This window comes from Anarrhichthys ocellatus, unplaced genomic scaffold (genome assembly GCF_004355925.1).
Source record: "Anarrhichthys ocellatus isolate YVR2014 unplaced genomic scaffold, GSC_Weel_1.0 scaffold6, whole genome shotgun sequence".
In the NCBI taxonomy this organism is placed as follows: Eukaryota; Metazoa; Chordata; class Actinopteri; order Perciformes; family Anarhichadidae; genus Anarrhichthys; species Anarrhichthys ocellatus.
This window is the reverse complement of record NW_022280036.1, coordinates 12,691,328-12,705,246: the sequence shown is the minus strand read 5'-3', so window position 1 is coordinate 12,705,246 and position 13,919 is coordinate 12,691,328. Positions and strand designations below refer to the sequence as shown.

Genomic DNA, 13,919 nt, shown 5'->3' with positions numbered 1-13,919 from the left:
ATGGCTATGTAAGGCTGAAAACAGTTATAGTGTTATTAATTTAAATGTGGTGAAACCCTCGCCAATTTGTCAGAGAATTTTAGTGTTTTGTCAGGACTCAGGACACCCAGCTTGAATCCGGGACAATCCTGGACAAACTGGGACGTCCGGTCACCGTAGTTTAGCGTGTTAGCATGCACACATTTACTAATTTGCACCAAACACAAAGAACCGCTGAGTTTAATGGGAAAATATTGGACAACTGAGACTTTGAATTGATTATGGCTGGTTAATGAATCCTCTTGAACCATTCAGGTGTTGCACACTAATATTGCATCCTCTTCTAGCACTGCTATACAATAAACACATGTGGCAGCAAAAACATTCTGATATTATACCTCTTGATTATGTCAACACTAACAAAAAGAAATAGCGAAGAAAACAATAAGGGAGCACACATGATGGATCAATCATCATAAACTGGCTATTCATTAAATGCCGTAATTGTACAGATGACGTAAATTAATGAAATTGTGCAAAATGATATGATTTTTGTGGATAAAGAGTTGATTTATTCTGTTTTCTCTGGGCGTCTGAATCTAATTGAAAGGAGATAGTCTCCAGCACAGAGCCATATTCAATTGTTCTGTTTGAGAATTGGAGCACTCAGCCTTCTCTCCAACAGGTCTCAGGTGGTTTCTCTTCATTTAGCTTCTCTACTCAGCTGATCTTGTTCTTGTGTAAACAAAACAATTCTGGGGAAAAACAACTGGTGCAGAAATATGCATGTCTTTTTTTAATAACACTTATCCTGCTTGTCATGCTTTATATGACGTACATCTATTTGGCTATACAGTGATCCATAAAGAAGCTTATAGGTGCACGCATCCCAAGTGTGCATGTTTAGTGGGTGCGTAAGTGATGTGTATCCATGTATGTGAGTTTCAAAGTGTGACTGGGATAATTTAACTGATCGTTTTCTCAAGGCCTTCTGTATCATCGCCGACAGGACATGAAGTGAAAGCTGTTGTGTCCTCTTGCTGTTATGGTCTTTTGAAGCGATGGTGCAGGACAAAGATGTTGGTTCACGATCAGGACTAGGGATGATGTAGCACTTGTTCAGGGGAGAACCACACAGGCAGCTAAAACAAGCCATAAACATCTTCATCGGAGACATGGCGACAGCATCCACCCATCTTACGCTGTCTGATTTGATGGACAGGATAAGGGACATAAGCATCCGTTGTGGCAGCCATTTTTCTTGGTGTCAAATGATAGAAGACAGGTTCTTGAAATAGGCTGCTGTTTTGGGAGCCAGACAAGATTAATTGAGGTACCAGAAAAGATGACAACATTTGTGGAGCTTGTGTCAGGCAAACTCCTAAATGCTGTGTGTTTCAGACTCTCCACATAAGGATCTAATGTGAAGGAAATGCAACAGACAACCAACACATCTATTGTCACACATGACACCCTTTTAGACCTCTAGTCAAGTTTGTGACAGGACAGTTCAAAATCAAAAAGCATTATAGCTGGAGATATGGTATGTCATTCTTTTACCACATACATATTGCTACTAAAAATAAAAATACAGAAATGAAAAAGTCTTCAATTTCATGTCAACGAGCAGCAACAATAAGTCTCAGTATATCTTCGATAGTCGACGTTGAAACACATTCATCTTGAAAAGTTTGTTTGTAATTGCGATGTTGTGAGCGGACATTTATATAATATGATCAAAGAAATTTTTCTCAAATGGCAGCCTTACTGAATGTGCTTCAATCAGCAGTAATTAATCCTGTCAAGTTGGACACAGAAGCACCTAAATATTACTTCAGGCCCTGGGGCTATGGACGTTTTGGCGGTCCTGTCCTCCCTCCTCAGTATGCCACAGCACCATTAATTGAGAACACCCGGTCAATGGACGGTGACAAATTCCCGAATGGAAAACAAAACTCATCAATACAAGACAACACGTCAACAATAAGTCAAGACATAGCTAGGTTGTCAGCCACGTAGGCCTGTGTGCACAGTGGCAACAAAATCAGTCTTTTCAATTAACAAACACCGCAAGAACAGCTATAACAACTGGTTATTGTCTTACCTTCAAAAGTGCTTTTTGTTCGGACAAAAACAAAAATACCCTGGGGCTTGACAGTTCAGTCAAAGCTCCAGATCCAGACTGAAATGCAGATCAATCTGGATCAGACAATGAGCCACTTATTATATGGTGTGAATTTGTTTTTTTGCGGTTGAGGTTTGTTAGTGTGCCTGAGCGTGCCCACATACTTAATACTGATATGCTATGCAATAAATGTTATAATGTTCAGTTTTTGTTGAATCTGTAGAGAGGGGTTGTTTTAATTCTATTTATTCAGTTGTGCATTATAGTGGGAGGAATTTCTAATATCTTGTCAACCCTATTTATTTCCCTTCAACCAGACCAGTTTCATTAGGATTATTATCAATAACAGCTACTTGCAGAAGACGTATTTGTGATTTGTGGCATGATTTACCAAACCTCAGAAAGTGTTATTTCCCATTCTCTTTCCCATCTGTTTATCTCCATTCCAAATGTTGCTTGACACTGCCAGGCTGTAGCAGTCAAACATTCTTCACACTCTTGTAGTTGTGAAAAGATGTCATCTGCTTTTATAAAATCATCATTGATACATTTCACGACACACACACACACACACACACACACACACACGCGCACACACACACACACTCATTTTCACACTCTTATAGATAGATGCCGATGGGATCTCCAGACTTCTTTCAGTACTAGTATAGTTTGCTTCTAACAAAAACTGTCATCCATTATATTATTAATGTTTCATGATTCATATTAAAATATACCCCAACATCCCCTTTCTAGGGTATTATTTACTCACCCTCCGAACACTAAATATAAAGAAATATTATTTATATATGTTAAATGTTATTATGGATTATGTTATTTTTTTCTTAATCTTTCTCTGAATTTGAACCTTTAGGGCCTTTCCCTAGCACAATTTGAGAGTATTTGTAAAAATCTCCCTGGTCTGCATGGAAATGTATGTAAAGAAAGATTAGAAAACGGAATCAATGATTTTAGCTTGTGCTTCTTTAATGTTGGTGTAATCCCTCTAACTTTACTTGTTCACAGCAGGCTAAAAAGAAGATTCTTCTCGACTTCTCTTGGGTTCAGTTCATGGGTTTATGGCAGTAGGAAGTCGAATAACTCTGTCAAATGAAACTCAGAAATCAATGTGGTTTAATGGAGGTGAAGCTTCCTCCCTATAGACGGGGGTCAGCAGCAAGCTGAAGGGTCTTGGCTTTTTCACAAAATGGTTGTTTAGTTCTGAAAACAAAAGTAAGCTTAATGGAAGCTTATTTACACAAATTTACATTGTCTGATATTTGTGTCATGAACAGCCATGAAACTATTTTTTTTAAATTTCTTTTGTTAATCATATGCGAAGACATAGTGACAAAAAGGAACAATACTGTCAAACGTTTCACATATATTTGCGAAATAACCAGAACAGGGAGTTATTGAAGTACATTTGCGCAAGTACAATTTAGGGGCTCTGATACAGTAGTATACTGTGCGATGGTTTCATTCAAGTTGGGAACGTTTTGTTGCATGTCATCAAAATATCAACAGCATTGTTTCAGCTTGATGATGAGGCCCGTTTGATGTGATCAGAATATCATTTTAATTTTTGAGTTTATCTGACATGGCAGAGCAGTGAAGTCTTGCTCACATCGGCTGATCCACCTCAGCTGTCTCATTCATGCTCAGTTTCATTGGTTAATTGATGCATCATCTGCTCACCAGTTGACTCGTAACATCCAAACACATTCGTGTAGAAAGGCTCAGATCTCACTGCGACACTACTTTGCCGATTCCAAGCCAAAGTAGATCTGTCTTCAAATGATGAATACAATAAAGTTACTGTAGTCAGATTCTGTGCCACCTGGACTTTTTACTTCATAATATAAATTGCCAGCCTCAAAGAGAGCCTTCTTTTTAATGAGTGCTTTTACTTTCAATAATAGACACTGTATATATTTTTTACGAACACTTAAAACTGAAACACTTTCCCTATATCCTAATCTGAGACAACAGATAATGAGCACAAAACACTATTCATGTCACTGTCTATACAGTTTGATTTCAACCGTAATGAATGTTATAACCTAATACACTGTTTTCAGCAAAAAGCTGCAGTCACCAGGGAGAGATAGAGTACGAGCTGACAGTTTCCATGTAAGAATCCTCTCCATAGTAATATTAGTCCTGTTATACTCAAACAGGCCAGCTGAAGATTTGGGAAGAAATCATTATAAGATGGAATGCCTACCGTCTTATAATCACACAAAAGGCTTTTTCCATCACTACGCTAGTTAGGTGTTTTTTGCTGCTGCACTTAGTGTGTATTGATCATTATTGGTCCAAGTCCTCAGCAATCAGTTTCTATTGATTTCCCTTCAGCTGTAAGCCTCTCTTTCTGACCTATGTCTCTTTTTAGATAAAGCACCTTTTCAGATATCCTAACCTCTCTGCTAAGGGTTTACTAAAAACATGTCATTGGTCATTGTTGCCCCACTTTCCGAGCAAATTTTCTAAATCATTTGTACTGGGATCCAACAAATAGGACAGACCATTATAGCTAATGTCAGCCATTGGCTGATGCAGACATAATTTAGCAGGAATCACTTAAGTAGCACAAGAGACATGCTCTGTGGGTTTTTTATATTGAGGATTTACTTGTGCTTTTAGAGGGGTAATATGCTCATTTGCCTGGACCTTCATTATCATTCATAAAAAGATCCCACTTACAGCCAGAAGATTCAGCGGTGATGATGGTTATTAATAGCCACAGTGCAGTCTGAGTCAATACTATGTATGTGAGATATTAAGTAACATGTACATGTCTATGTTTGTAATCAAGTATCATGAGCCAAATGAAGAGACCTCCATTGTTTACATGTTAGTTGAAGAATTCATTTCAAGATTTCAAAGATTACCTTTAATGCACAGCTGAGTGCTACATTAATCCCAACGAAGTGGAGCACAGTCTTTCTGCAACCTATTTTTTCCCTCCTCCAGTCCTAATGAACCAAATAGTGTACACTATTTATTAGATAATAAACCAAAAAAAGGGATTTATCAAGAAATGGCTCCAATTGCAGTGCTATCTTTTAAATGTTGTTCTTAACGTTTTCTGAAGTAATAACTAAATAGCTTTTATGCATTTATTTATTTCTATAGTCATACCTCTAGGATATTAAATACACTGTATAAAATATACACATTGGATATGCAGGTCATATGCAAATGATAGTCTCTTGAAGTCAGACCTGTGCATGTGCATGGCTTTGTTTGAGGTTTCACTCTCATGGTTTCAGTGGTGCAGCATTTATTCATCTGAAAGATACAATCTGTCCTTCTGTCTACAACTTGTTGCTGCTTTAGTAACCTCGAAGCTTTAGTAAGAGGAATTGATTTAGGTGTTGAAGTTCAATGCTCTTGGGCGCAAAACTCATACAGACCATCTGCGAGCTGTAGACCTTCAAATAGCTGTCCTGGGGACTCTTCGGCGGTGAATCAATAAGCAGTGAATTTCAAACCACACTCAGATGCTTCAACGGTAGCTCATGTATGGGCCCTTACATGTAGAAGAGGCAGTATTAAACATTTCCATTTCTACATTCAAATGTCGTGTATTCTGCAAGTTACTATAGAAATCAATAGGACCATTGATGCAGTTTAATTTGAATGCAAACAATGACATTAGATAAGGTTAGATTAGATTAGACTTTAATGATCCTCTGAGGAAAATTCAGCCATTACACCAACAAGTGATTGTTGTGGATCCCTCTTTGGGGAAAGTAATGGCATGCTATTTCGGCTGCACCATAAAAAGTGGAATTGAAGAGTTGAAATGGCCTCTGCAGCTGGTCTTTTATTCTGCCAGTAAGATAACAAAGCCTTTATAGACTCTGAAAGGGTCTGGGTTAGACTAATCCTGCCCGCGACAGACTTGGCCGGTAGAAACTCCAAAGTCCTGGAGCAACTGTTCATCCATCGGGGTTCAGATCTACTTTTTTCCAGTGGGGATGAACCAGGATGGAGTCTGAGGTATACAGAGGTAACATCAGCAGGGCTAAAGAGAACGCTCCATTTCACTCAGGAAGGGACACTGAATTTCCCCCCTCAATTCTTGAGGCCTCCAAAGAGATGTAAACAGCAAGATGGATGTTGACAGCTTGTGTGGCTAGGTTGTCTGAATCGATATCTCTTTCTGTTGAGGTGTAATATTTAAAGGTGTAGATGGTTGGGTGTGTTTGAGTTCAAGTCCAGGCTATTTGAAGGTTAGGGGCAAAAAGGTATGCTGTTGTTCTACTTTTAAACCTTTAACTCATTATATGCAATATGTCCAGTATCTTGTCTTGGTTAAGTGTTGTCGTTACACTTGCATTCTTCACTATGAGTTCTGTTAAGCAAAAACAAAATCAAAACAATACCGCCCGGAATAATTAACTTATCTACCTTATTTCCCTGTGTCCAACCTTACCTACAATGTCAAATAAAGAGTCCAGCTGTAATGGATTGACAGCTACTTACTTGCAAGGGCTTATTGTTATTATTCAAAGGTTTGTTTGGGTTTACTGATGCACCTCTTAAAGACAGTTAAACCAGTGGGAAGAGTGGTAGGGTGACCATGTGGTTGTACTGACATTCTCTGCTCTGGTAACATATAATATACAAAGATGGTAATAAAGAATACAAGATTCTGATTTCTGTTTAATCAAAATAAGTATATCACAGAACGGACTAATGCAAAATGCTAGCAGTACCATAATCAGCAAAAGACATGCTATGAAAAGCAAATGTCAATACGTAATTTATAATGATGGCAGAATGTGACAAAATACAATATGTGAAGGACTAACACATGACATCAGCAAATGCATAACTGCATACACTGTGCAACCTCTGCAATATGTTTCCGAAATAGCAGGGTGGTTTTAAGCCTTTTAGAAAGCTCATTAACTACAGCTCTCTGGAGAATGCGATTGCTAGTAGTAAAAAGCTAATGTTAGGCTATAAACGAGCTACACCACAGTCGTATGACTTCATGTCACCACCACTAATCTGAGGACGGACTAGTGTATATAGCGTGATAACGTTTAGTAATCTCATTTAGCCGCTTATTAGCAAACTGTATTTTTTAGCATGAAATCTTTCCAAATTCATGAGTGGAATATTTACTGACATATTTTATATCGTAGAATAAAACGTTCAAATCTCTCAAAACAGGTATCTAACCAAATACCCATTAAAAGACAATATTGATCTCGAGATGAGGGGAAACAGCAGGTGGAAATTTGCTGACTCATTTGTAGGTTTAACTGCAGCACTTCATTATTAATAAAGTTCTTAGAAGGTTTGATTGTCTTATTTCTGCCGTTGCACTGCTTCTGGTTGTGATGTTTTTGTAGCTAAACCAGTCAGGATCATTATGTGGAAAGGTGATACAAAGCAGCATGTTATCTACATAGATATGTTATACCTCTCTATCTCTATTCAACCATCTTTTCTGCCTTTTCTATCTCTGATCTTAATATAAAAATATATAATGTATAATGCAAAGAAATCCATCTGTTAAACTACTAAAAATGTGTGATTACCGTGTGTGCCTTCATCTCACCACAAACATGGCTGTCGACACAAAGGAGCACCAAAGATGCTCTCTGCTGCACCTCGGAGGATAAGATGGAGGTTGAAGATGCTCCCTAGTTGCATCAGCTCACTATAAATAGGGTGCTTGAAAACAAAAAAAACTCCCTTAATGGTTTGGCACTAATGTATTGCAGCTGTGAAAGATGTGGTGTAAACCTTTTAGGCACTTGGAATTCATAGAATGGTTTGTTATCAGCAACTTTCAGTTTGTAATCATAATTTTAAAACTCAATTAACTGAAATAAAATGAACTGTTCCTGTTACATCTGCAACTACCAATTTTCTTGTGATGTTCCGTATCAACAAATTCCATGAAACAACCAAAACCAAAAATGAATTGATCCTCTGGGTCATGTGAGCTCCATTGTTGTCAAAAAAACAAGTAAAACACAAAAAATGAGCCACACTGGGTGACATCTTCCATCATTACAATGAACGTGGGCACTGTTATTTATTTTGAGTCAATCCATCATATACTTCTGCTGCCATAAATACTCATTAGAACACCAAATGCTTATTAATCCACTTCTGAAAATAGTCCCCAACCCCAACTATTTACCCCCAAAAACAGCAGCACCCAGTTGCTGTAAAAATGGCTTTAACCTACTTTAAAACTAAAATATATGAAGTATGTCTGACCCATTTTTAGGTTGAGATGTGTTTACGAGTGCCAAAGACAGGGGAGGAAAGTCAGATAGTATTGAGATTCTGGTTGGTTTTGTTTTTTTCATGGAATTTATTGACAGGAGGACAAATATAGAATACATCATCCTTGTTCTTTAAGTTAACATTGCAAAGAGTAATACCTCTTCCATGATGTCATATTGATAACGAGTATCCGCCTGTTGGTTTCTGCTCTCTCCTCAGTGAGTCCAGATGTGACCGGTGATCACAAGCATCATCATCATCATCATTATCCACCTGCTGATGATTCAGAAGTGGAAGGCAGATCCAGGAGCCTTGGACTGGCGGGGGCCATCTGGGTCTTGATATTGCCTTGTTTTCATATGCTCCTGGCCTTGTAACAGCTGCCTTTTTGCAGCATGACACTTTCAAGACTTCATTTGAAGCTTATTTATCAAGAAATGAAAGGGCCGGTGGACGTAACAAGCTCCGACATGTAATGGAGCACCACCTCCACACAGTGCAGGACACGGTAGGAGTGAACACTAATAATTGTGTGGAAATTACAAGACATTTTGGTTTATGGAAGACAGCATAATATGGTTCAGATTTGCAAATATTAATTATTTTTACCTGGCATTCATAACCCTAATAACAATATTATAACAGCCGATTTCAAGAATAACTACAACGTCTGTTGTAAAAGTTTGGTGTTCATTTAATTATGTATGTGCAGGAACAAAAAGACAATTGGAAACATCTGCTTCTCTTCACCTGTATTAGCTGCCGTCTTGTCCAGAGTCCATTGAATTGGTATATTTCAATTGCAAAATTGACCTGTAATGCTACTGCTGAGAGAAATTGTGAGGAGATAGGTGGGTAGGTGGAAGTGGGGGCAAGTGAGAGAATTCATACTCCTTTCTTCTTTATGAATAGATTAGTTTCTTCAGGAGTCTATTATCATTTCAAACTCAATCCTCCTCTGCCTTCATGGGCCTGGATGGGAGCTGATAGCTCCTGGAGCCACTGCCGAGGAAGAATCCAATTGCTCCTCCCTCCTACCTTTCTGCTGGTGTGTTGCTAGCAGGCTTCTCAGAAAAGGAAAATGTATTTGTTTCATCTGCTGCTTTTTTGGCTGACATATGCTCAGAAACTACTTATAGAGCTAAATAAATAATACTATTAAGATGCTGCAGAAGCTAAAAGGATACTCTTTAGAAGCAAATTTCTCTATTAACATTTCATATATACAGTAAATACATATAGACGTTACAGAAATAAACAAGAAAGACATTAAAGCTGCTACTGTAAATAGACGACAGTGTAAAAATGAAGTTAAATATTCAATTAGGGCTCAAAACAGCCACAGGCACAGTCTCCCCAGTTACTCTGTTTGATCATATATGATCTTAGCCTGCAACTTTCCTCACGCTGCATTGTTGTCATTAGTCTTTTTTAACTTCATTTTTACAAGGGTTAGACTTTACTAAAGTCAAGGCTGTTCAGCCACTTGAACCACTTGAGTAACTTGGAGCTTTTTCAACTAAAGTCTCAAGGCTTATAAATGATAACTTTGAGATTAATTATATTCATCATTTCTTACTGTCTATTGAATTTAGTATCTTGTAAATGGGGCTTTTGTGTTGAGTGAGAATCACAGGCTACAATAGTTACTACCTAACAACCTTACCACAGTTGTTTAACTACCTAGCAAACCAGTTATAGTTGGAACCATCAAAGTCAGTGCTGTTCTTTTGAACAGCTGTCTTAATGACACAATTAAAGAATAGTGTTCAGTCTCTAACTAGATAACAGGCAGCCGGCACAGAGACAAACTTGCCTTGAGGCAAAATAAAAGATGTCAGGTTGTACTGGTTCTCCCGTACTGAAAGGGAAGAGTTGGATTTTATGTCTTTATGTGATTATTATAGCTCCGTATTGACACAGTTTTCCAGAGGAGGGAGAAAAGGGGCCATATGCTGATGATGATGCTGATGCCGTGATGATGTGCACTCATATCCAGACAGGTGTCATCTGCAGGCATTGTAAAGTGTCAGAACCTCTTGAATAACATGTTTACCCTCAAATATCGTGTTTTGAGTGTGAATGCATTATGTGAAAAATACATTCCTGTAATAAATGCAACTCTGTGGGACTTTCTTTTACAATGGTTCTTAAAATATTTTTATCATGGATTTAATTTTCATTGCTTGGGTTGTCTTTTTTTAATCTGTTAAAACATTGTATTAAGTAAAGTTATTGATGAGATCTTGGAATGCAACGATATTGCTGACAATAGGTCAGACGTTGAAAAAAACGATCAGACTGGTTGTAAACAGGACCGTCGCAATGATTACTAGCGACATTAGCTATACTTTCAGTGTTGCATCCGAATAGAGCTACTGGTTTTCTGCCTGCTTCTATTTGTTGCCCTGTTGGACCTTTTTTTTCTTTTTCTTTTTCCAACAATGTCACTACGTTCTCAGATTTCAGCAATTGTTTAGATGAGTGTGAGTGAGTGCTTTTCCAAAAAGTTAAATAATTGTTAGTTTGTAATTGAGTGTTGAATGTAGTTGTATTATAACTTATATGTAATAGTCTGTAATTCCAGCAGAATTCTGAGGTTTTAGGCCGTCATCCATGCTTTTTCTCCCAACTGTCCTTTTACTGAATAGCACCCCTCGACTCTTTCTAAAGGAATCCCCAAGTGTTCCCAGGTCTGCTTTCTTGTGGCTTTAAAATGATTTCTTCTCCAGTACAAGTCACTGCTTTTCCTTGGGAACTGTGAGTACTCCCTATAACTGAAATTCAAAAGGCAAAACCTAGGACATTTAATCAGAGAGAGAATGGTGTATATTTCTGTTCTGCCTATTCTTTAATATATGTTAGATTACATGTCAATCATTTTTTTATAAAATAATATAAAATAAAGATTATACAATATTTCTTGAGGTTTGGCCAAATTCTGTCAGCACTGATTAAAGGTCAGCACCTTATCTCGAGTACATCACTCTGTCAAGCTATGATCTCATCTCGACACCTTGAATCTGTGATCGCGCTCTTTCGTTGTGACTGGAGCTGAGAGTTGGAACAAGGATTGAGCAGAAAATTGAGATCTTTGCTTATTTACAGATCAGCTCTGTCTTTAGAGCCGAGGTAGAGCCGATGTCTCTATCTGACAGGCTTACCTTGACATCTGATAGAGGAAGTGTCTGTCAGATGTTGTTTTTCACAAAGTGCGACGTCTATCTCTCATAGTGGGTAGATGTATTAATTTATTACCCATCAATAAATAATGCATCTTACAACAGCCCTAGTTCTCGTGGTTTCAACCACTGATTTTACAAGTCATCGTGAGGGTCATCCAAACCTTTTATTTTTAGGATCTTTCCTTTAATAGAAATGACAGTGATCTTAGTAGGCCTACATGAAGATGCAATTAAATTATATATTTTTGAATAAATGCTTTTAAAGTGATATTCCTGCTTTATTCCACACATGTTAACACACAGTGGCTGTATACTGTATGCTCCACAAAATGTATAGAACAATCAAACTCTTCCAATCATACCTTGTGTACAGCCCAAAATCCACAATGAGTGGAAAACAAAATATTTTACCTAGTAAACCAATCAATGAAACCAAAAAGCTGAGTCATTTAAGCTCTGGATAATATGATAAATGTAGAAATATTTTGATTTAGGTCAAACCACATCAACAAATCAAAATGATTAATGTTGAGTACTATAAAGGTGCTCAAAATGCATTTATTCTTTGTAGAAACTGCCTTTTGCATTTTTCGTTACAGGTAATTGGGAGTTGAGAAACCTGGACAATAATAGGACTAATAATAATAATAATAATAAGAATAATAGGATGACTTTGCACTCTGAGGCAAAGAAATAAAAGGTGATAGTAATGAACTCCTGTATTTTAAAAGAGGTGAAGACAGGTATTTTTTGAAAAAGGTTTGTTTGTGCTGGGTTCAGTCCAATTACCACAGACTTTGGTGTCTTCAAAATGACTTTGGTGTAAAGCCTCAGATAGTATGGACCGTTGTCTTTGGAGTCTTTTATCTCTGCATACTGAAGAAGAGCTCCTGGGACCTTCTAAGGAGAATAGTGCTGAGCACTGCTTAAACGTATACGGAGATTAATTTCATATTCCCGTCGAGGATTCTGTTTCACTCAAAACTGTTACTGTGACCTTGACAACAGCTAACATTTTGACCCAACTAAGACGGGAGCTCATCACGGTGCAGACGCAGACGGGGCTTTGTATCATTCTTGAAGTTGTTTATGGTGAAGCCAGTGTTTTCAGAAGCTTAACTCTGAACACGGTATGCCTTTCAGGGAGTCAAGGAGTTGTTGTGAAACATGAATGAGGTCATTTTTAACTAAGGAAGGGTTATTACAGATTGACATTTTCCTGATCAAGTTGTATATGGCCTAACAGGCACTTTGTATTTTCTTATACTTAAAAAAATATCTTTGCTTCATTTCCTTATGACACATTCAAAACATTATTTGTCGAGTACCTTGGTTAATGACTAATGGTAAATTCCTGCAAAAACTACAGATATTTATCAAGCTCACGCAGCTATACTTTGTATTTGGTGCTAATCAGCAAATGTTAGCATGCTAAAGTAAGATGGTGATTCTGTTGGCATGCGGACGTTAGCATTTAGCTTGTTAGTTCAGCCTGTTGATTCTTAGCCATTTTTATTTTATTTGAATAGCATCAACAGCAAATACATGTACATTAATGTATTGTGATTTATCACGTTTTTTCAATTTTGCTTTGCTTTCTGTATATGACCACGTTTAACAGGAAGATGTGCATCATAAAAGTGTCAGTTGTAGGGAAATTCACTCCAGTGTTTAGCACTAACAGGTCTGAGGTTTGTGTAGCATTGTGTGAACTTTTAGTTAAATCCCTCCCACACACACACACACACACACACCATGTCTACCATGCACTAAACACTACTGATACAAACTGAATTAGGGAACCGTTGCACTGATGCCAACAGGTGGAGCTCAGGTCAAGTGCTGCTGTCGACCCGTTAAGTGAAAGAATGCAGAGACATGATGGATAATTACAGCTATGATCCAACAGTAAGGTTGAGAACCTGCATTTATTCATTCGCTCTATCGTTTCTATTAATTCATTTCATTTTTCATTTTGAGACAGAAAGAGAACGTCAAAAAGCACTTAACCGAGCTACCCCGCTGCCCTATTGGCACTTTTTAAATTTCTTGGTGTGTGTTTTCAGACGCGGCCAACTGAAGATAAAATGGGACACACTGACACACACAGATACACACCTCCCACCACCTAGAGATAACAGCCTGTGCCTTCTCACTCCGATTTCGGTGTTCAAGCCTTTTTTCTCAAAGAGAATGGGGTAAACAGCCACATCAATATAGTGTTTTCCCGCTGTCTACCCACCCACTGCCTCCAGATTATCCGACAGGTCTACAGCACAGGTTTCACAATAAATCCTATCATCCCTTCCATCCCTGACTTTCCTCTTCACCCATCTTCTTTTTCCATCACTCTGACTTTCCTCCTCGCT

At 37.9% G+C, this 13,919-nt stretch overlaps 1 protein-coding gene across 1 annotated transcript in view; it reads left to right on the top strand.

Annotated features, from left to right (window-relative positions):
- The window catches only part of gpc5a (glypican 5a), a 136,380-nt gene extending 125,855 nt beyond the window's left edge, over positions 1–10,525 (top strand). Inside the window, exon 10 of the mRNA XM_031846837.1 lies at positions 8,585–10,525. Within this exon, the coding sequence (XP_031702697.1) occupies positions 8,585–8,742 (158 nt within the window). The 3' untranslated portion in view covers positions 8,743–10,525. The remainder of the gene's footprint in view (positions 1–8,584) is intronic.
- Positions 10,526–13,919: the final 3,394 nt, after the last annotated feature.